Source organism: Dermacentor albipictus, chromosome 1 (assembly GCF_038994185.2).
Source record: "Dermacentor albipictus isolate Rhodes 1998 colony chromosome 1, USDA_Dalb.pri_finalv2, whole genome shotgun sequence".
Classification (NCBI taxonomy): Eukaryota; Metazoa; Arthropoda; class Arachnida; order Ixodida; family Ixodidae; genus Dermacentor; species Dermacentor albipictus.
The window spans coordinates 448,830,783-448,855,697 of NC_091821.1; the positions used below are offsets into that span (position 1 = coordinate 448,830,783).

The window sequence follows — 24,915 nt, forward strand, 5'->3', positions numbered from 1 at the left end:
GCTGGAGCCACAATTTGACGCCGCAGAAAATCGAGGCGCTTCAGCGACGCTGTAACGTTTCCGTGTTGTTGGCGGAAGTCCGGCGACATGTGCCTGAAGCGGTGATGGATAGACGAGAGCTCGTATGTCACCGACACATTCTGCAATAGGAACCTGAAGTTTCTGTCTCAAGTATAATCAGTGGCTCTTTGAAGCGAAGATAGTTTCGGTTTGGTGACATTGTAAATGTTGGTAACCTTTCTCGAAATTAAGCGTTGCAACAACTGCTAGTTTTTTGTATAAGCTGTAAGAAATGACATGAAATCGCAAGAATTACCGCTGTACACCGTAACCATTTACGCTTGCTGTTCAGAGTTGACTTTGGTGCCCTTCGAACGCTGACATGCGTCCTGATCAGTGTGGGCTAGGGTAGCCCTAATGTTGGAGTAACTTTTTGTTTTCATGTTATATTTCTCTTGCTCTAACACATCTAATAGTGTGGTTGCCCATCTTCCTTCTCTCCTGTTTATCGCTTTTTGTCATACACTGTCCCGTGACCCTCCCAGCTCGCCGCGACAACGCTGTTCGCTTCGCTGCTCTGCGAATTTGATTTATACGGGTCAGGAAACTTCGAGCTAAAAAATGTTGTTAAACCCATTCGCAGCAGAATCCACAAAGGAGGTTGTGGTATCTGCGATTAAAGCGCGACTACACTCTAACATAGGATTCACAGAGCTTATTCTGCCCCAAAACAATAATTACCATCAACCTTGCGTGCCTTTCGTGTTTTTAACGCTTCACGCCGGACACTTCCAGGTCATGAACGACTTGTGGGTAATCTCTTTTCAAAGAAAGGAAACACAAGTAGGAAGACTATTTAATTACTTTTTTATTTATTTTCATCTTAAAGGCCTGGGGGCATTAATAAGGGAGGATTATAATCCTTGCCACAATGATGGAACAAATGTACAGAGCAGTAAAAGAAACAACGACAAACAAAACAAGTCAGAAACAATTGTGCAAAAAAAGTTAAGCATTGTGTTGGAGCAAGGGTAGGTAGGAACGGTAATTAAGCAATGTGGCTATGTAACAGTTCGTGGAACGATTTACCGCCAGCGCATGAGACTGTTGGTGTTGCGGACAAGATACCTTCCAAAGGGGGCCATTTTTTAGTGTAGGTGTGGGCGGGACAAATACCGTTGAAGAAGAAAACAACATTTTAAATCAAAAGCAGGAAAATCTTTATTTTTTCCGAGCAAACAGTTCCTAAATAACTTTATTTAGGTGTGGCGCACAAAAGAATACGGCTGTTTTTCACATTATTATTAATAAAGTGCGTCTTTCCTTTTTGCAGCACCCGCTAAAAAATAAAAAGATATAAAAAATAAGAAGGAAGTATTGAGGCTTGTATGGGATCCAGCTCTTGTATATGCCCCCCTCAATCGTTGTGTCTCCCTGCCTGCACATTTACCTTAATTCTGGTGGCACAAGCTTCAGGATTAGGGGTCGCGGTGCTTACAAGGCGTGCTTATTCCCGAGTCGACCTGTTCATCTGCCCTCGTGCGCTTGTGGAGGTCGGTCTCTTCGGCGTGCTTAGGGAGGATATGGCAGATTAGGTTATCTAGACAGATTCGGGGACAGATTAGATAGATTCGATAGATTACACAGATTCACTTAACGGTAACAAATTCATAGTAGACATATTTCTTAGTATTTTCTGCTGTCAACACAGAGACCGAGGCGCGGATTTTGCAAAGAGCTATTTGTTTGCCAAAAAAGTCGTGATTCTTCTTTAAAAACGCAACTTCAACCACACCAGCCGAGCCGGCAGAGGCTTTTCCTCACCTTCCCTTTTACCTTGTCACTTGTTTGATTATACTGCGCTGCTAAATTTTACCAGAAACACCGACTAAAAATGTTTAATGGTTTTTATGGGCGAGGTTAACAGAGGCGTGATCCATGAGAGGGCCGTGATATATCAGTCGGTATGTAACTTGAATCGCTCTGACTCGGGGATTGGTTCGTCTACCTTACACAAGGAGGGTTATTTCAGCAAGGTATGTGGACAGAAAGAAACCGAAACTGGCAAAACAATATAAAACATGATGAAACCCTACCTGCGCACATGAATGGTAAATTAAAACACTACTATGGGTTGTAATTACGCAAGAAAAATCAAAGTGGATTGGTTCGGTATTTCTAGTGACCTCAGGGTTGGAGCCCCTGCATCTTGGAGCCCTTGATAGGTGATGCGAAGGGTGGCAGTTTCGCACTGCTGTGCTCAGCCACATTAGTTGTCGGCACCTTGGTCTACATTCAGGCGTATATAAAGCGTGGGAGGGGAAGTGGAAAGAAACAAAAGCGGGGCGCATGGTCTACCAGTTCAATACTTCCTATCATAGATTGTATCCTTGCATGGAAGCAAATGTAAAGCCACAAATTTGATAGAATCCAAGCCTAGACAGTAAAACATTTGAGGCTTGGAGTGGTGGCTCAACCCGCCAAAGAACGAGAAAATTACGGCAGAACTCGTAGCCATCGAGCAATGTAGCAGCAAGCCATATTACTAAGGCACTTTTATTTAACACTTGTGCGTATTCTTCGAGTTTCGGTGCTTCGCCTATATGTCACGCAGTCCGATATCGTACCACTTTGCTATGGCACTAACTTGCCAAAGTCGCCAATCACCATGGATGCGTAACGACGACTGTATATTGATGACGCAGTGACGATGAAATGACCAAGCAATGATATTGATCGAACGACAAAGGCACATAATGACGATGGCATGAAGACAATGAGATGCAGATTCCTAAATGTTGGCTATGGAATAACGATGAGGTTACGAAGACTTGAGGTCAATGAGATGACGACAACTGTATGGCGAAGATGGCGTGAAGACGGCGCTGGGACGACAACCGTATGAAGAGGCGGGAATGACGACGATGGTACGGTCAAAAAAGCATGAAGACGACGGTGTGACATAGGATGTCACATAGCGTATATGTGACCACGGCGCAATCATGAAGATGGTATGACATCAGCGGCATAACCACGATTGAATGATGACAGCATAGTTCTGATGGAATGACGAACTAGCAATGACGTCGATAGATCAACAAAATTTGTATTGCAACGACGGCACGATGACAATGGGATGACGATGTTGAATTAATGACGATGTTGAAATGCCTGCGTGACGATGGCATGACGACAAAGTTATGACGACGACTCCATTAAAGGAGTCGGATGTCGAAACTACAGTAATTAGGATGGACCATGACGACATCCCGACGACGTTATGACAACGAATGAATGGCGACGGTAGCATGCGAATGGCATGAGGACAGTGCGATGACGCCGAGTTTACGATCACAGCGGCGTACGCGACAATGACTATCATGAAACCTGTATGACGGCGAAGGCATGATGAGATTTGGATGACGAAGCTGGAGGGACGATGCTGGAGGGACACTACGACGGCGGCATGAAGAAACTGGGCAAAGAAGAGGGAACGAAGGCAATAGCAGGACTAAGATGGCATGACGACGACGGTATGATGCATGATATTGTCTATATGACGAAGCAATGACGACGACGGCATGAGGGGGGGTATTGTCGCGATTTAGTAACGGTAGCATGATAACGGACGTAATTACGAATACGAAATGACGTCCATGGATCGGTGAAAGTGGTATGATGATGGTGTGACGACAATGGGATGATAATATTGAAGTGATGACGACGGTGAAACGACAACGTGACGGCGATAGAATGAAATGACGACATCGGCCTGGCGACGACGGTATGGAGGCGATGGCATGACGAGAGTTGGGTGTCGAACTGACAACGATGATGAGCCCACGTTCTCGACGCGATCCCGACGACAATATGACAACGAATGCATTAGGAGGATGCAGTGACGACGATGACGTGACATCGGCATGAGGACAAGGGGAGGACGATGAATGTCCGACCACAATGGTGGAACGATGACTGCTTCACGCAACCTGTATGACGGAGATGGTCTGACGACGACGGGGGACTTTTCGGCGTGCACTTGAGGTCGAGAGAAGGAGGAGGAAGGAGAAACGAAATAAAAACAAGAAAACAAACACGCCACTAGCCAACCGGAAGTCAGGTGATCCAACGCCCACGTGACATTTGCAGGGCCGGATGTATTAAAGTAAAGCAATGCGCAAAATGAGTGGCCGTGAGTGTGTAACGGCTACACGTACAGGTGGCGTGGTCAGACTTTACTGTGGATGCACTGTGTCATATCAGTGTTTTGATTACGTGACCACATGGTTGTACCTGAATAACGTTGTCAATTCGATTACAAAATAATGAGTAGGGCAGACCTGCCAGGAGCCATTTGCTTGAAGGGCATCTGTAGCTTCGACTGAGAAAACAAGAATTTTTTTTTTGCTCCATGTTTTTCAGCTTATAGTCGGAAACCAATGGATAACAATATATATATATATATATATATATATATATACAATATTTATTGTGCATATATAATATATACAATATTTATTGTGCATAAGGAAAACAAAGTACATATAGCAGGCCTACCAAAGCCTCAGAGGGCTTCACTGGCAGTGCCTGACAGTCAGGTCACAGAAAATTGCACAGGGTTAATAGCGGAGTTAGCTATTAGCGGGTCGGAACAAAATGTTGAACAGTTATACAAATGGTACATCAAACATCGACAATTCTAAGTTGTTTCTTAATCTCACGTCTTGTGTTTGCTTCTAACACAGACGCTGGCAATTTATTAAATATGGCTGGAACATAGTATTGCCGTGTTCTCCTTCCGTACTTTGCCGCAGTCTTGGGGATGACGTAGGGTTCCTCCGGTCTTAAGGAGCGGACAGGCGTATATCGTGTTTTAAAATCGTTATTCCAGAAGTGTTTAATTACAACACTTTCGATAATCAGAGAAGTGAAGTTTGGCAAATTCAACAACCTAAACACGTCTGTATCTTGCTTTGGACACAAATCGTAAGCCACTATTGACAGCAGTGAACGTAAAATTGAATTAATTCTTGAGCTCCACCTAAGAGTACAATGGTCATACACAGTCAAGACATAACGTAGCACACTGTAGGCTAAAGCATGCACAATAATTTTTCGAACGGAGATTGGCATAAGACATCGCATATTGTATAATACACAGGAGAGCGCGCGCAGCCTTTTACAGATGTGTGATAATTGCGAGTTCCATAAAAGATCACAGTCAAAAAGCAACCCAAGATACTTAACAGAAGATCAATTTTTAACATGTTGACATGCACATCCAAAACAGTCTGATGTGTGCAAGAATAATGGTGTCATAGGCAGGATTTTTTTCATGGGGTTATGGAAACAGACAAGTCGCGTTTTAGAAGGGTTGATGCTTATTAAATTAGCCGCAAACCAGTCCATAGCTTTAGTTGCCTCATTCTGTAAGGAGCTGATTGCATCAGAGTAATTAGTTGCACAAGTGTTTGTGGACACTTGTGCAAGTGGACCTAATTATGCATGTGGACACTTATGCATGTGGACCTAATTTTATAGACCCTTAAATATTCTACCAGTGTCAAACATGCTGATAAAATTTACGCAAAACAGGTTTTGACTGGAGGAGCAAGCCATAACCTAATGAGAAGTTAGGGTAATCGTCGTGGTGAGGGTGGAGTCAAGGGCTGCATGAATACTAGACTGATCATTATGTCAGTTGCGAGGGGACATGGTTTACCTGCCAACGAAGCAGTCGCGTCGTTCGCTCGGAAGGGAGCGTTTGGGAAAGATTATCGCCAGATAAGCGACAGGCCAGGAGTGTTTCCACTCAACTTTAGCACATTCTACACAGATGCGCTCATCTTCATCATTTAATGCGCGCTCCTTCACACATTAGGTATGCAAATTCTACCGATGAATTACAACGGTCAGTTGAAACCGTGCCAATGATCGACATTAGGCTAATCACGCTCATTCAGCATCGATCATCAAAGCGGACGAACATTGTGAGGAAGATGGGATTGCGCGGAATAAATAAAAAAAGCAATGAAAGAAAACGGGCACTGTATAGGATACATGGACAATGAGAACACTCTCAATTGATTAGAGCGGGAGCTTGCGATAATCAACGTGTCGAATGTGTCGACACATGTCGTGGCTGAAAAAAAAAAGAATTCAATTAAGGGCAAGAGTATACTACAGGTGTCATAAGGCGCACTTCCGATCGTATTGAAGGCAGATAAGCTAAGCTAACTTTTCGAAAGCAAAAGATATGCTTCGGCATATACTGCTATCATGTCGTTCCCGGACCCACATATGCCAGTCGATGTCGTTTTGTATCTCACATCCATGGAGATCGCATTCTTCGGATTCCCTGACAAACTCGCTCGCGTACGATGCATTATGAGCAATGAGGTCAATTGGGGCCCTCGTTTATAGACATTTTTTCCGTGTTCCTACTTTCTTTTGTCCTTGTCTCTGTCATTTGTTTAGTTCCTACTTTCTTTCCTATTTCTGTGTTTTCTATCTTCTCCTTTTTTCATTCCCCCCTCCTGAGAGAGTAGACAGGCGTTGTGCGCCTCACGGTGACAGTTGTCAGCTTGCTCGCTCCCCGTTTCCTTTGTGTGTTTGTATGTTTCCATGTCTAATAATAATAATAATAATAATAATAAGAAGAAGAAGAAGAGGAGGAGGAGGAGGAGGAGAAGAAGAAGAAAAAGAAGAAGAATTCTCCTCTTGAGAAGCCGCTTTGCATCAAAGTCCAGGCAATCTTGCTCCAAATTTTACGACGCACATCGTTGACTGGAGCGCCAAGAGCGTTGAGTGTGAGGTCATCGCGCACGGGCGAGCTTTTCTGGTCGCAATTGTATCAGCTGGACCAAATGGCTTAGCTGGTTTGGTTGAGTGTGCAGTGGAGTCGGCTGCACATATTTTAGTAACAAAAAATTTTCACTTTTATTACGCTTCCCCTTATCGCAGACTGTACGGTGGCGAAACCAACTTTATGCATCGGAGCTTCTTGTGCAAAGCCCCGTTATGCTAGCGAGTCTTGTGAACGTGTCGTTAGGACATTCTTATTCGCGCGGTCAATCACGTTAACGAAGTGACAATATTTCTCCGGCGTTTAAAACCGAATTATGCAGCTTCAAAAAACCAGATTATGCAGCGCTCTTTACACCGCTGCCGGTATTATTTGGTTAACGGCTGCAACGTCTAAATGATGATGTAATATGCCAAACAAAATTATATTTATGTTATGACAGAAGCAGGCCGTTTTCCTGTGTTGCCAAGAGAAGCACTGGTGGTGAGTTGGTTGCAGCTATATATTTGCCAAAAAAGGAGTTAAAATTCCGATTAGGAAAAGAAAAGTTGCATAGCCTTAAAGCGTATCAAAATCGTAGAAAAGGAATGGAAGAAATGATAAATTAATGGCGATGAAAGTGGATAAAAACAACATCCGCCGCCAGTGTTTGTGAGTGGTGGCGCTGGCTAGCAATCCCAAGATTATTCCTAGTAGTACAACATAAACATCCAAGGAAGTGGATGGGAAAACGGCGCAGCGGTAGCCCAATTGGTTAGAGCATAGCACCCGTAATGCGAAGAGGTGGGATCGCTCCTCACCTACGGTAAGCGTTCTCTTCCACTTTCATTGCAATTACGTTATCAAGTTTAATTCAGTTATTAAGTGCAAAAATATATATATATATATATATATATATATATATATATATATATATATATATATATATATATATATTCTATTCCGTAGAGCCGTCAGTTTCACTTCACTCTGCGATGAGGCTTGAACAAGCCGTTGCAATGTGTAGAAAGTTGTATATATCGGATCCTCAGCCTCTAAGAGGTAGAACTTCATGTTGACGTATTTCCCTCGAATTTACCACTAAATCGCCTCTGATGTTTCTTTCTGCAGGTATCACGTTTGTACAACACCTGCGACAACATGAACTCTGACGACGTGGCTACCACTGTAAGACAACGCTCTTTATTCGTGAAAAAAGAAGGCCACAAAGATGTGAGAGATATTTGGCAACGCAGAGCAATGTACTACGACAACCCACTAATTACTAGATACCACACATCGCACGAGTACTTTGGACAATGGTTGTACTATCCCCGCCACCCACAACTGACCAAGCGATACCTCGCTAATCATGCATCCTTGAGTAGCTCACGCTGCCTGGTGCACACCCTGCAAACCTTAAGCTCTCTCTTTGGTTGTACGTACACTTCGGGTTGGCCTCGGCACCGGGAAAGCTCGGTCAGACGCTTCAGATCCCACTTCTCTCAGTTCTTTCACCGTAGCAAGACACACTCGGCTCTTATTTGGCCCACGTGAACCCTACTTGGCGTTACTGGGCTCAAAATACGTTCATCTGTTAAGCGTAGGTATTACGTACCTACTACCGTACTTTCACAGTAGCTCGGGAACTGGTGTCGATCGTGAGAAAAACCAACATGTAATAATAACGGGAGAAAACAATTAGAAAAGTGACATGTCATACCGCAAATTAATAAGTAGCAGGCATCTTCTCTGCACAGTTGGCAAGCCACACACGCAGGTGCTGACGCGTGTGCAAGATATTAGTTTGGCACATATCATTTATGGCAGGCTTAATCTGAACTCTCCGGTGCTCTTTCGATTTGTGTAGCATTTATGATATCGCTTGTTTGCTGGCACTTCGAAATAAGAGAGCGAAACGCATTTCGTTAGGCGGAGCGCAGTGAAACTTAGCCATGAAGACCGCTAAGTGGTGGTGGTGGTTTGTAGGAACAGGCGGGTTTAGCCTGGCGATCAAGGCCGGCAATTGATCCGCCCGAGCGTCTCTTACAATAACACTGCATTGTTTCTCCCCACGTACATGAAAACAAGTCTCTCGTAAAAATGCAAGGAGCCGTGAGTTTCTTTGCAGGGTATAACTGATCCTTCGGGGAACACAAGGTGTTCCACGCAAGCATGTGGAAGGTCTCTCTTTTTTTTTTGCCCTGAAGACGGAGTACGGTATTTTCATGCGTCCGTAGATGAGTGTTAAATGATGCAAGTACTTTGCCAAATAATGACGATGAATGATATTGCAGGATAGAAAAAAAAACGACTCCCTCGGTGCTTGGGGCATAATTTTGGGCGGCGCTTGGCGCTACGCTGCTTCCTCATTTGAGCCTTAGAAAAGGAATTAGCTTTGTGAGCTTCCTAATAGGACAGCACTGTATCATGTAGCAACACCAATAACAATCACCTAACGTCAATGCACGGAATTCAAAATTGAGCTATTCGTGTAGTAACATTTTTCTCACTTAACGCTAGCGCGAATAATTCATTACAAGCGTAACCAATGCTGTTAAATACGAACTTGACACTTTTATTTTCAGGGTATTAATGGTGATGTTCCAGAAATTGTCATCCCAAGGAACCCTCTTGATGCTAACATTACAAAATTTGCAGCGAGCATGAGCTTCATTTTGCAGAACGTTCCCGCCAAATGCGGCAAACAGACGACTCATTTTTCACCCTCAACACTCTCGGACACGCTACTACTTTTTTCTAATTGCAGAAAGCTTAAATATTTCTGGCAGAATTAGAACTTTTCGTTTTTGCTACTTCAGACTAATGTTAACTTCCTTCACCATCTTGTTCTCGGTCTTTGTGATAGACTTATTTCGTTATGTTTTATTCTTCTTTTCTTGCTTTTTTTGCGTAGCACGCGTGAGTCTGGCTACCGTTTGCAGACGACGCGGTCCAGGCTGGTGGTCACACACACCAAAGGAGTTCGGTATAGGTCGGCCATTGACTCGAAAAGCTTTTCTTGCGCTCATATTTATCTAGGGTAAACAAAATTGTGCTGTTCATGGCTTTTCATTTCTAACCGCTTATGTACAGTCATACATTGTATTTAATAAATTTTTAGGCTATACTACTTAACAGAATTTTATCACTGTGTCCGCTTACGGCTTAGTGCGCCAGAGCCAGGCCCTAGTGTACGTAACTACAATTTTCATGTCTTGTAAATGATGTTATATTGAAATAATTCTTTTCATCATGAAGATGAGGTCCCAATTCAGTTTCTAAATGCGCGATTTTCCTCTGTATAGACATCTTCTGTATGACCTACCTCACCTTTGACCTAAATAACCTGATTCTGATTCTTACATCGAAACACGGAATTAGTTGTGCGACAACATCATCTTCGTACAGCTTCTTTCGTATAGTAAGACTTACTGGTAAACACATTCGAAATATGTATCTGAGAATCGATGATCACTACTAATTGATAATTTTGTTTCATTTCTTAGAGGTATCGTTTCGTGCGAGTCCTGGTAAGTATTGACGGACTTGACTTATCATGTCAAACTGCCGCATGTCATTAGTTACTTCCTGATGAAAAAAAAACAAAACTCGAGTAAATCTGGTGCCCGGGGTTCGCAATCATAATGATTCCACGGCATGCTTCCACTGTTGCGCGATGTCTTCACTGTAGAGCAGCCGCACGACCCAAGAACGGACAGTGCAACCTCCCTGCTCAGAAGCAGAGCGTCCACATATTTTAAAGTGTACTTGGAGGAAAAGGTCCGTTTCCTTCGCTCATTAACGGATGAGCTTAATTATGACGATGTCATTTTCACATTTCGGGACTTCTTGAGAAAATACGAGTTCCTCAATAAAATAGATAAAACACGACAATTTTCTTTTTAAAATTCGTGATCAACTACATATGTTTAAATCATTTAGGCTAATGAACACAGATGTCATATAGACATTATAAAGGAATCATTGTAAGCAAATAACGGTAAAGTTACATATTTAGCATTTCTAAACAAACGAAGCATTTAAGTTAAGAGATACTACATCTTTGTTATTTTTTTCAGAGTTGCCTTGATGCATTCGTGCGGCCTGAGACACTAGGTTGTTTTCTGGTAAGTTTATATTATAGCGAAGAAGAGTAACGCTTTAGTGGGCCATCCTCTCCAGCGCTTTCTAGTGGGTCAATTTCTCCAGCGCTCTGGCCGCCCGATTCATGGCCAATCCCCCGTAGTGGGTTGTGCTATAACTACAGGCACCAAACCAAACCAAATCCAGTGCTCTGCAGGTAAGCTGGGCCAGCATTGTCTCCCACACAGGTCACACCTCACAACCTATAGCAACCCCAGTGAACACAGTTAGTGACGGTACCATGCACAGCTTCATGCATGAGCTCCGGTACTTACGTGCTGAGATACAAGACCTCAAGACAGAAAACGCTAAGCTCAAATCACAACTAGCAGACACACAACCCAAACATTTACCATCAAATGCAGACATCCTTTCTGTCCCTGCAATAGATTGCCCGCAAACCACCCAACAACCAACCCCGCACAAGCGCAAAGCTCTCGAACCAATCTCAACAGCGGCAACACCAGCATACACTTCAGAAGGAAATGTCAACTGTGAGGCCCTTACTGAGCTGCAACAGCAGATACAACGCAACCTCAACGAAGCAATAGACTGTAAGCTTGCCACATTGCTCGACGCCTCCATTGCAAAGGCTCTCGAACGCGCAATGGACAACCTCCTTACTGCGAAACTAGAAACGCTACTACTGCCCAGAATTGAGCAAGCCTTTGCGGCAAGAGAACAACAGCGACAGGAAAACATGGACGACACGCGCAAAGTGTTTGAAGACATGGTCGCGACTCTGGCTCAAAATCACAACACCCGTTTGACAGAATTGGAAAACACCCTACTCCGTCCCAGAGCAGGTCCCCTAAAGAAGCCGTACTCGCGTCCCGACGAAGATGGCTGCGAGCAATCCAGAACGTGCTACCTACTGCATTTGGCAGTGGAACTGCCGGGGCTTCCGGCGAAAACGAGCACACTTGGAGCTATATATTGCCTCTCTCGCACCACATACTTCCCCCGATGTTATCGCATTACAAGAGACCGAAGTAGCGGCTAAGCTGTCGGGATACGCGGCATACACCGCAGTTTGCGATGATAACCGCAGGCCCCAAGTAACCACACTAGTTAAGCGAAACATTCCGGTTATACAGTATCACACAGGCATTGATACAGCAGCCCACATTTTCGTGGAGATCATCCCGTCTGCAAGGCGCAACCAACAGAGTCTCTTCGTCCTCAATGTGTACAGCAGCCGCAAAGAACAACATAGGTTTCTACGACTTTTCACCAAAGCAGATCAAGTAGCTAGGGGAGCCCCCCTGCTCATCGTAGGGGACCTAAACGATCCTGCGGTGGCATGACGATACCCAATGGACCGCCGAAAGGGAAGACAACTATGGCTTGACGGACAGAATCTAGGTCTTACTCTTGTCACGGATCCAACTTGTCCCACTCGTATGGGAAACAGCGTTAGCAGAGACACTACTCCGGACTTAACATTCGCAAAGCGAATTCCACAAGCAGACTGGATCAACGCACAAGACAACTTGGGCAGCGATCACTATTTAATCCAAACAGCAGTTCGAGCGGGCCCGCGAAAGCCTAAGGGCCGTCAACTCCGCATAACGAACTGGGACGCTTTCCGGCAGACCAGAGCCCTCACTTCTATCTCGGGTACCCAACCCCCTTTCGAAGATTGGGTCGCATCATTGCTGCAAGACGCGAGCGAAGCCACTAAATTGGTGCCCGAGGAAGCCAATCTGCAGGAGGCAGATAGCAAGTTACTGCATATGTGGGAAGCCCTCGCCAGTCTGCAACGCAGATACAAACAGAACAAGCTCAACCGAACACTCAAGAAACGTATTAGTACTCTCACCCTTCACATCGAAGACTACGCACGACAACTTGCTCGTCAAAATTGGCACAGCACATGCGACAGCATGGAGCGGCAACCAAACCTGCCCAAAACGTGGAATATCCTCCGTTACCTCCTCGATCCGGCCAACAACAAGAACACACAACAGCACAACTTGCAAAAAAATATTCACACCCATCCGGGCACGGACGCACAAGGTCTTCAAGAGCTGATAGACCGATACATAGTACCTGAACCTACTACACCCGCTCCAGCATACACAGGCACCGCTAACGACCACCTGGACGCGCCCATACAAGCAGCAGAAGTACGGGAAGCCATCCTCGCACTCCGCCCTAACTCAGCCCCGGGACCTGATGGCATTACTAACAAAATGCTTCGCAACCTAGATGAGGATTCTATACTAGCCCTCAGAGCTTATTTTAACGCATACTGGGAAACTGGAAATCTCCCCTCACAATGGAAAGAAGCCAAAATTATTGATTCCGAAACCCGGCAAGCGTCTCCTACTCGAAAACCTCCACCCTATCTCCCTCACTTCATGTGCCGGAAAGGTACTCGAACACGTCATCCTCACACGCTTACACAGACATATGAACGACAACGACCTCTTCCCCAATACCATGGTTGGCTTCCGCCCGAAACTTTCTGCTCAAGATATCATGATTCAGCTCAAGCACCAAATTATCGATGGCGACAAAAGCTCCAGGCTTGACACCAAAGCCATCTTAGGACTAGACCTAACAAAGGCGTTCGATAACGTCACGCATGAGGCCATACTGAACCAACTGGCACAACTCCAGGTTGGACATCAAGCATATAACTACGTGAAGAATTTTCTTACAGGTCGCACGGCCACCATTACCATCGGAGAGTTGCAGTCACCAATTATTCACTTCGGCAGCAAAGGCACGCCGCAAGGATCGGTTCTATCCCCTTTTCTGTTCAAGGTGACTTTGCTCGGACTACCGCCTGCATTAGCTAGCATCCCCAACCTCAAGCATAGCCTCTACGCAGACGATATCACCCTGTGGGTCACCGGAGGCAGTGACGGTGACATCCAAGACACGCTGCAGCAAGCCATCAACGAGGTCATTGCATACGTAGAACCGCGCGGCCTGGCGTGCTCCCCACAGAAATCGGAGCTCCTTCTGTGCAAGCCTAATTGGGGAGGTCGACGTCCAGACCCTCACCCGCCCGAGATAGAACTCCACGTGCATCAGCAACGCATACCTACTGTACCTAGCATTGGTATCCTTGGCTTACGCATCCAACTAAACGGCAGAAACACGGAGAGACTCAAGCAATTAGATAATCATGTACACCAAGCCACTCGCCTCATTGCACGCATCGGAAATCGACATCACGGCATGAAAGAAAGCAACCTTATACGCCTGGTAACCGCCTACGCCCTGAGCAGGATCACCTATGTCGCCCCGTACCTTAGCCTCAATGCAACTGACAAGCTCAAACTCAACACCATGATCAAGAGGGCCTATAAACAAGCCCTTCATCTTCCCATCACCACCTCTAACGAGAAACTGGACGTCCTCGGCATTCATAACACCATAGACGAGCTTATTGAAGCGCAGCGTATTAGCCAATACCAACGACTCGCCAATTCCACCACGGGCAGGCACATTCTAGGCACCCTAGGCACAACCTACACCACCCAATTCGGACCAAAAGTACCCATCCTTCCAAACATTCGTGCTCAACTAGTTATCCCACCCATACCTCGCAATATGCACCCTGAACACAATCCGGAGCGACGTGCAGAACGAGCTAAACGACTACAAAAGCGCTACGACCAAGCCGCTGACGTAACCTACGTGGACGCAGCAGAATACCCCAACCAAAACGCCATGGCGGTCGTCGCAGTCGCGGGTTCGCAGTACCGCCTCGCCGCGGCCGCACCAACATTCACCACGCAACCCGAAGTAGGAGAAGAAACGGCCATCGCTTTGGCCTACGCGGCTACCAATGCACACTCCATCATAAGCGATTCAAAAACGGCCATTCGTAACTACATAAGAAGACTGATAGCATCCCAAGCGCAGAAGATTCTCTCTGGCACTACACGCTAAGTTTAAACATGAAAGTCAGCTCCTCCCTCAAGGCCAACGCCGCGTGCAGGTCATCTGGGCCCCTGGTCACTCGGGTCTAGCTGGAAACGAAGCCAGCCACGATGGCGCCCGAGCTCTCGCACACGGGGCGCATGATCCTTCTCCTGCGTCTTCCGATCCCGACCAGCCCTCTTTTCTGCATCGCGGTCACGCGCGGGACCGAATGGTCACGTTGAGAGAAATTCTCCTGCACTACCGCAGGGACCGGTTACGCTACCCCCCAGCACACAAAACACTGAAGAAGTCTCAATCTACCTCTTGGCGACTGCTTCAGACACGAACTTTTCCGAACCCCGTGCTTTACAACCGCATGTACCCCGATGCATACTCTCCACTCTGCAAAGCGTGCGAGGCCCACGCTGACCTCGATCATATTATCTGGCAATGCCCCAAAGCCTCACCCACCAACACCTTCCGCAGTAACACACGCATAACTACGGCCGAGCAGTGGGAGACATTGCTGTTCAGCTTGGACCCAGAGGAGCAGCTCTGGGCCGTCCGGATGGCCGAAGGCGCCGCCAGAAAGCAAGGAATGGCCGCCGTCTGAGGAAGGGGTGGATTGGGGGTTAGTCTCCCGACCCCCGCCACCCCTGAACCCCATCAAGGACATAACAAAGTTTTATCTCTCTCTCTCTCGGGACAAGGCCGTTCGTGCTGAGAGTGCCTGCCCAGTTCTGACGGCCTGCCCAAACGCTGGTGACTAATAAACACTTTACAAGTGGTGGAGAGTGCTTCAGCGTACAACGTGAATCCTGCAACTTCAATGCCGTATTCTACGCTCCACCTTGCCTGAAGAAGCATCCCACCAAACAGCTCCTTCCCAGTAAGCGCCTTCTCAGTCAGTCATGTGCTCTCGTGTGCCTACACACAGGGACCCTGCAATATTCAGCGGCGCGGATGACGCCGACGTGTAAGACTGGTTGACGCCATATGAGAGTACGGTAAGCGCCCATAACAATTGGGACGATCCCGCAAAGCTGAACAACGTGCTTTTCTGTCTTGTGGGTGTTGCCATGAGACCTATTGTCTGAGGTGGTCCTCGTTCAAGACCTCTTTAGTGACTGCGTTTGGTCGTCCTGCTGTGCACAAGCTGCGTGAGGAATCATGTTTGCGAGAACGTGCACAACAACCGGGTGAATCATTGACCAGCTACATTGAAGATGTTCAGGACTTGTGCAAGAGAGCCAGCGCGATCATTTCGGAGTCCGCCAAAATCTGCAATGTAATGAAATGGATAGGGGACATGGCTTTCAACTTGCTACTTGCAAAAAATCCTCAGTCCGTGACAGACATATCATCGCTCTATGCCAAAGTTACGAGGAGATACGCAGGCAGCTCTCGTTGACACGTCGCGTTTCATCGCAAGAGGTTGCTGGTTTGGCCACCATCTCCAACCAATCAGCGCTGCTTGCAGAAATGAAAGCGATCGTTAGGGAGGAAGTTGCACGCCAGGTTTTCTTGATTACCTTTGCTGAGCCACCTCATATGCAATAGCCTGTCTCGAATGTTGTACCTGCGCTCCGTCGCGCGATCTAGCAAGGAATCGCCGATGTATTGCCAGACCAGCATCTTCCCGCGGTTGCCCATGTCAGCTACGCTGAAGTCGCTGCGACGCCCCAACAGGCCTCGGTGGCTGCACCAATCAGCCACGCTTTAGTCATCGCGACGACCAAACCACTTTCGTTTAGCATGGTTCTCTGTTGTGGTGACGTCGTGGCGAAGCCTTGATAGCAGGCCGCCATCCAATCATAGCAGCAGCCACCCCGTGCTACCCGTCCTATGATATGGGCGGGACCTCCCCCTGCGAACCGGTGGCGTACCCGCCACAACCAGCCAATATGCCGTGCGTGCGGCTACGCTGGTCACATCACACGTTATTGTAATCGTCTGCAGCCGCCTAGCGCCTCCCCACCCGTGACAAGCCAGCCCAACCGTCCATATTAAGACCCCCGTCGGCTGTGTCACCCAGATGGCGCTCGACGCCGACTACCCGTCGTTCACCGCGTCCTCGCCGTCGTTCACTGTCGCTGATGCGACCTTGCACGATAACTCGGGACGACGAAAACTAATGGTCGCAGTTCAAGAGGTGTGGGCTGCGACACCTTCGAAATATGAAATCTTTCAACGCATTCCCTCGAATGTCATAGAATGGTTTGTTGACCGTGTTCGCGCATCCGCACTTGTGGACACAGGAGCCGCCATATGTGTTGTGGACGCTAAGCTTTGCCGCTTACTTCGGAAAGTCACGCCACCCACTTTTGGGCTGTCCGGCCGCACAGCCAGAACTTCGCATATTCATCGCTTAGCTGCTTGCACTGCTCGCGTTGTCATTGACAATGTTCTATACGTCATATCATTCATCATCCTTTCCTCGTGCTTTCATGGCGTTATTGTTGGCTGGGAATTTTCTCTCGCGCCAAAATGCGTTATCTAATGCGCACGGGCCGAAATGGAGCTTTCGCCGCTGTTAGATTTGCCGCTAACAGACATTTCTTCACTTTCGAAAAAGTACTTGTCTAAGGCGACACCCACGTTCCTCCGAACGCGTCAACGGCCGTCTACTGTCTCCACCTGACCACTTTCTTACTCGGAACGGTCCGCTGCTGCCTTTTGCGACAATGGACACCACACAGGGCTACAGTACCGCTTTCGTTTGGAACCCATTCTCATACCTTGTGATGTTTTGAGGAGAATGTCTTGGAAATGTAGAAGCCATTGAAGACGTGCAAGTTATGGACGTGCCCAAGGACAATTACTGTGCTAGTTCTATTGCGCTCAGAGCTGTTTCTACGTGTGACCCATCGTCCAGTGATGTCTTCGGTTCTTCTATTGCGCATGACCTTACACCGGTTCAGTGGTCTCAACTTTTGTGCCTCTTAAGAGAATTTCGTTCTTTCGATGTAGGGCACTCTTCACTAGGCCGGATGTCAACTCTTACACATCGCATCGACAGTGGCTCACAACTGCCATTGCGGCGACGTCCGTATCACTTATATTCACTTCATTCGCAATTTCATCGCCATCATATCGCCACTGAAGAAGCTACTTAGAAGTGACGGGACGCCCCACTTCGTGGCCGTTCGAGTACGACTAGGCGTTCACAAAGCTCTGTCGTTTGCTAACGTCTCGGCCAATTTTGCGCCATTACGCGCCGGCAGCCCCTACCGAGATGTCAGCGGTTCTTGGCCTCAGCGCTGTTCCTGCCCAGCGCAAACAATGGTTTCCTGAATATGTCATTGCTTATGCAACCCGCACGCTTACGAAAGCTGAGACAAATTACACTGCGACAAAAAAGAATGCTTGGCAGTCATCTGGGCTCTTACTAAGTTCCGGCCATATTTGTGTGGCCGTCTGTTTGATGCAGTCACGAACCGCCAAACGCTATGTTGGCTGTCGTCTTTAAAAGATCCCCCAGGCCGTCTTGCCCGACGTACCGCCTGCAGGACTACGATATCCGCGTGATGTGCCGCAGTGGACACCAGCATACTGACACCAATGCTCTTTGCGCTCTCCTCGGCCTAACGATAATGCCCGCTGCTCACATCCTAGTTTGCCGTTTCTTCGCTCGACCGTACTGCCATCACTTCTGATCAGTGGAAGGACCACTCGATCGCATCCCATGTAGATATTCTTGCTGGTTCATCTGCACGACCAACCACTCGAACGTTGCGTCGTCAAGCTCGCCATTTTCCTATTCGCAACAACCTACTTCACCGACGCAATTATAACCTCAACGGCCGCCAGCGGTTGTCACTAGAACCTCGCAGTCTGCGTTCTGACGTATGCAAAGCTTTCCACTCCAATCCGCAGTGCGCACACTAGCGAGTTTTCAAAACTTCTTAAAGCCTTCGGCAGTGGTACAATTGGCGAGGGATGTAGCTACGTTCACAATTCGTTCCCTCTTGTTCCGTTGGTCAGCGCCGGAAATCTTCATCCAGTCTCTCGCCAGTCATTCTGCAACCTTCAGCTTCCCCTACCTGGCTGTTTGGGCACGTCGGCATCGGTTTGTATGGGCCCCTTCCCCTGAAATCAGCTGACAACCGCTGGGTCATTGTGGCAGTGGACCACCTAACACTACACGTCAGAACTACCGCCCTGCTTGCAGTTAGAGCGTGCGATGTTGCCTCCTTCCTGCTTCGTCGATTCATCCTGGGTCATGGGCCACCTCAGGAACTGCACAGTGATCGCGGACATGTCTTCCTGTCCAGTGTAGTTGAAGTCATGCCTAAAGAGTATCGCGTTGTTCATCGCACAACTACGCCTAACCAAAGCAATGATCACACAGACCGCTTCAACCAGACGCTCGACGAAATGCTCGCCATGTACCCACCGCACAATTTGGGACGCCATTCTGCGCTTCGTAACCTACGCGTGCAACACCGCTACTCAGAGCACCACCAGCTTTTCACCCTTTTTCTCACTGCACGGTCGGCACCCGCCGCGCAAAATCGACGCAATTCGACCATACCGGCCGGATCCATCTGAATGTGCGCCCTTTTCTGCCACGGCAAGACATGCTGAAGAGCGACGTGGCCTCGCTCAGGCCTTTCCCTCCCATGACCAAGAGCGCCAAAAGAGAACTCGCACTGACACCACTTCTGTGCCCACTTCCCTTCCTGGAGCACATGTGTGACCTTCGGTTCCTTCGGCTGCACCTGGTCTCTCTCCTAAACTATTGCCCAAGTATGAAGAGCCCTACCGTATCGTTCAACGCGTATCCCCTGTCAACTACGAGATCGAACCCGTTGAACCGTTGTTCGAGACATTGTCAACGAGACATTGTCAACGTTGAGCCCCTGAAGCCGTACTATGATCCACTTGTAGTGAGGAGCTGTTGGGTCGCCTGACGGCTCCCGTTTCGTTCCCGGGGGTAATTGTAGCAAAGAAGAGGAACGCTGTAGTAGGTCAATCTCTCCAGCTCTTTGATCGGGGAACGCTGCTCGTGCTAGGAGTCCATGCCCTGCTCTGACGGCTGACTGAAACGCTGGTGACTCATATATATCAATATATATGTTTATATATAAGCATATGTATATTGATATATATGAGTCATCATATATATATATATATATATATATATATATATATATATATATATATATATATATATATATATATATTTCATGAAATACGCTTCAATATCTTTTAAGTATGGCAGGTAGGTATGGCAGGAAGAGCAGGTAGCTAATTGACTTCCCCTTAATTGATTTACCCACAGAGGCGTACGTTTGAAAATGGCTCAAAGTAGTAATTAGATAAGTAATTGTGCTAACTAGACCGATTAACGTTTTTAAGCAATGCAGTCGTGTGACTGATCGCACCGGAAAACTTGGAGCGGGGAATCTAAGAATGCCACTCACCATTTCGGCATCGTCATGACGAGGAGATCATAATTGTTTCGACAAATGCAAAAAAAAAGAAGAAAGTGAAATATTTATGGCGTAATGAATTCCCGTCGATTTCCCGCAGATACACGAAACGCAAGTTCAGATAAGTGTAACCATCATGCCCTTATACGTCTATGAGTCAGTTGACGGCTTAACCCTCATGTTCGGGAGAGCTTGAAGCAAGCGAAACCGCGGCCTGATAAGGACGCTTCTCATTAGTATTATTCTCATAAGGATTACGCATCCAAGAGAAAGTAAAGGTAGCAAAAATGTAGGAAGTGCAATATTGGGACGCGAACAATTGTCGTAGAGCGTCTAAATGCACTAATATGTCCCTTGAAATCATCAGAGCTACGGAAGAGCTCATTTGTGTAGTATTTTGTCTACTTATATCTGCCTATTATTTTCGAGTCATTGTACATGTGGAGGTACTTTTGTTCACTCCCACCATGAAACGTGCAGAAACGATGCTTGAGAAAAGTCAACAAAACCTGACTGACATTTCCAGAAAAAGAAGTGCTCTCTTTGATATATTGCGATAATTATCGGGCGTTCTATTAGAAACATTTTTAAGCTAACATTTGCATTGGAGACCTGTAAAGAATAGTATATACGAAATATATATCTCTAACTTTATTCTGACAGCATTGGCTCTGAGAAACACGTTGTGTGCAAGTGTTTTCTGTAGTCAGTCAAATAAAATCTGTCATACTGGGCAGACTGGATAATAGTTGCACGTGTGTTGCGAAACCTCAGAACCGGCGATAAAGTTTCCTGTACTGCATTCGAATTTGGTCTTTCTTCTGAAAAGAACTGCTGCTCCCGTTGCTGGATGTTTACAGTCATGCAAGGTAATTACACTATTATGCAATTGATATTTATAAGAGAGTGGAACACAAAACGCGCAAAAGCGTACATTTATTAAGAACTCGCTGTACCTTTAGGTGACATTATATAGAAGGGCCGAATGGCGTACATGATCGCGTATATGATCTATACACAATTATATAAGCGGCGAAGGGCATATAATGACAGTACGTAGGAAGAAAAAATTCACCTCTATGAATGGCTCCTAACGTCTTTTCTTTATTCAATGTTATAGAAAATACCGGACAACTATAAGCCAGCCATCAAACCATGATGCGTCACTCGGTCCATTCAAGGTACGCGTGACATTTGTTTTGGTTATGGAAGAGCTAGTGGGTGCCGTTCCCCTTATAGCGCTGATTCCACGAAATGTCCTCTTGGATAGTCGTTTGATGGAAGACAAGCCGAGGCACATATTGCGGCTTGATTTAAACATTTAGGAGAACAATTACTCACGCCATGAATTTCGGAGGTCGGTGAGCGCGGAGATTCTTTCATGTAGATGACTGCGTTAATACTAAGTGTGTTAGAATCAGCTGATATTACGTTAAAGATGTCTTTCAATTAGCGCCACGTTTTCAGCCGTTTGCTCGCAATCACAGCGCCGTCACTTAGCGGGTGTACGATTTATCTTGTAAGGAGCATCTTGCTTTTCTCAGTGGTGTCGCTTTTCCGAACGACACCACTGCATGATATGTCATCCAGTCGACATGTTCACAGGACGTATTCTGCATTGAAAAAATTAGATAAAACCAGTAAGCCGCAGTTATTGTAAAGAAGCATGCGCGCTTTACGTCTTCCTTGCTTTCGTTGCTTTTTGCTAACATATAGAAACGTTGCAATCTGAAGGTGAACAAAGAAGTTAGTTTGCACATCGTCTTCTGGATGTTGTCGTGTTGTCCTTGTGCGGGTCCTTTTAGAACTGTAAAGCGTAACGTTGCTACCATGATACAGAAACAGTTAGCTTACACGCAAACGTTTGCAAAATATACAGTTGGTTTTGTACGTATTCCATAGATCGCTCTGGCTTCGTTAGTACTTAATCCATCTGGAAATATTGAAAGAATAATCCCTACAGTGATTTTTAGGGGCTCCGATACTTGTCTTTTGAGCCAATGATAAGAAAAATATGTTATCATCATCACAAAGTACCCACTGTAGTATATGTTTCCGCAAAAACATTTAACTAGGAGAGAGCGGGCCATGTCACCTTTGGCTTCCAGTGCTCAGAAGAGATGGAAATTGCTCCTCGAGCTAGTATAATTTAGAACCCGGCAGACCGAAAATGGGTCAAGTGGGGCAGGTCAGACTGATCCTGCAGGTTGGTTCAAAGCTAAGTCACGACGCAAATAAAGGTGTTTACCCCCTGCGCTTGCACGCACGTTCAAATGCGAATTGGTCTGATCGGTGGCTGGTAGGAGGCTACGGAGAAAAGCGCGGTTTGCTTATTGTGTTGCTTTCGATGCAGGCGGGCTGCTAGTGCGGTCGCTCTCTTTCGGAATCAAGTTCATGAAACAATCTCTAGTCGTGCTACAGCACTAGACGAATATTTGGAAGCGTTCGCGTCGAGATCATGTTGATGCCGCTAACACTCCGTGACAATTTCGTGACGAAACAGAGTTGGTGCGCTTTCGTGAGGTATTGATTAGCTGAGGAAGATGTAGAGGCAAGAAATAGCGAGCGCTGAGGAGGAAAATAACTGGCCACGTCCATGGCGAGCTGAAGCAGCCGACGATACTACGACACAACAAGGATCCCTCATTTCAACGTTTGCAAGTGGTGTCGAAGGATCGCCTCACGCCGTTGCGCAGTCCTGACCCGGCAACACCAGCAGGAAGTTAATAGCAGTGAGCCGATGTGCACTGCACAAACCCCAAAACTTCACATTCGGCTGTCGATTTTGGTGCTTCAGTGGCTGAGTGCTGGACCCTCAGTTCGTAAAGAAATCTTCATAATTATAAAAGTTCGTGAAGGTGGCGGAAATTTGCAAAAATCACTGCCTGTTTAGCTCAGTCAGAATATTGCCACGAGTGTTCAGGTCATGGAAGATAACTTTGTGATAAGTTGTACGGTGTAATTGATGCCATGGCGATAATGGTCCCGTTAGCCTTTAGTGCACTGAGGCGAACGTAGGTAGTTGGTGCAGGGGTTCAAGAGTCATGAAGGGGGCGCGCCACCCAGTTCTACACAAGTCTGATGGCATAGCAAAGAAAAAACTAACAAGGAGGCCGACAGATGAAGTAGAACACTGTGGTATGAAAGTTACGCAAAAAGGGATAAAGGTGCCTCAGAAAGACTGGCAAACGTTTCGACAGGTGCACCTATTTTTGCCAAAGGCAAGATTGTCATTCTCAACGGATTAGCGTCCACGGCTTACCTGGGTGACGTCACGCGCTGTCGTTGTCGGCTAGCTGAAAAGACTGAAGAGAAAAAGAGCGCTGTCATTGTGGGTAAAAGGTGGGAGTACGAAAGTGAGGGGAAGAGAGCAGGGGAAAGGGGAAGAGGTAGAAGAAAGAAAAAAAAGCAGGGCGTGGGGATTGTTAGGGGAGGGAGTTGATGGGAAGCCTTGAGAAAGCTCAACAAAAACCGTAGGTGTAGTAGGTGGCGTACGTTTTTTTTTGGTTACACAAGACACAACAGAAATTTGGCTGAGAGTACGATTTGTCATGAGAACTGTATAAGAAAGTGTTGAATTTTGCTAGGAAGTCTTTGAAACGAAAAATAACTTCGTGAAACCATGTAGGTACAAGAAATTGCCTACGCCTACGATGTGCAGCACCGACGTCTGGAGTTAGTAAGCTCGTCTACTGATGAACTCCTAAGGAGAAGGACCTTGTCATTTTAAAACGTGAGCAGAAGTAGTACAGTGAAGCCAGTGCCTATGAGACATTTGGATGGCTTTGCAGCATTTCGGTGTGCCAGTGGCAGCCGCAAACCTTAAAAAAGTGAACAATCAGCCGTGATCTTTCTGCTTGTAACATTACGGTCATGAGATGCAGTTAGAAGATTCAGATGCATCACGGTAATCTTCTAAAATGTTGCTCTTCCATGCTTCTTCCAAAGATTTATCCTGGTGCTCACAGGTCACTAACATAATTTCATCTGCCAACAAATCACTGCATTTTATCAAGCGTCATCTAAAACGCGCCCACAAACCGGCTGAACTACTGCTCTGCCACTCAAGAGCCTAACAGAAACTGGAATATACATCCGCCATATGCAATCCGCCCTAAACATAGCTCATCATGCACTCGAAGCCGTTCAAAACCGCGCCGCAACGTTATCTTAGTTATTCATATATAACGTGAGCATATTTTACCTAAAGAAAGAATTGTTATTTACTTTTACTTTGTACGCGCCGGCACATGGCAAGCCTTTCACTTCTCCATAAATTTTATCACAGTTCGCTTAATCAACCACCGTACATGCTGCCTGCAGCCCGAACATCTCATTGCACACGGCACACGTTTGAAGCTGGCCGCCTTCGCATGCGCACTGTTACCTATACCGCCTCATTCTTTCGCCATGCCGCTACAGATTGGAACAACCTGCCCCACCAAACTGCCTCCATCACTTGCTCTTGTAAATTCATGGAGATTGCTATTGCACACTTTTCACAATGGAACTGACATGTTAACGTGCTTATTGGCTCGTGCAAATTTAGTTTGTATAATTTCGGTCTATCTATGTGTACTGACATATTTAACACTTTAGCGCACATAGTCTTTTTGCCTTTCTTTCTGTTCTTGTTTTCGTGTTCAATTACCTGTTATGCAAATTATG

At 46.5% G+C, this 24,915-nt stretch overlaps 1 protein-coding gene across 8 annotated transcripts in view; it reads left to right on the forward strand.

Annotated features, from left to right (window-relative positions):
• The window catches only part of LOC139059252 (uncharacterized), a 48,550-nt gene that overhangs the window by 18,618 nt on the left and 5,017 nt on the right, over window positions 1-24,915 (forward strand). For 5 of the 8 annotated variants that reach the window (XR_011514030.1, XM_070537416.1, XM_070537428.1 and 2 more), the window contains exons 4-7: window positions 7,916-7,972; window positions 10,294-10,317; window positions 10,867-10,914; window positions 21,368-21,428. Coding sequence is in view for 6 of the 8 variants with exons in the window: in XM_070537416.1 (XP_070393517.1) it covers window positions 7,916-7,972; window positions 10,294-10,317; window positions 10,867-10,914; window positions 21,368-21,406 (168 nt within the window). In the remaining 2 variants the exon portion in view is untranslated. The remainder of the gene's footprint in view (window positions 1-7,915; window positions 7,973-10,293; window positions 10,318-10,866; window positions 10,915-21,367; window positions 21,429-24,915) is intronic. The other 3 variants (XR_011514033.1, XM_070537463.1, XM_070537452.1) reach the window with 2 other exon arrangements.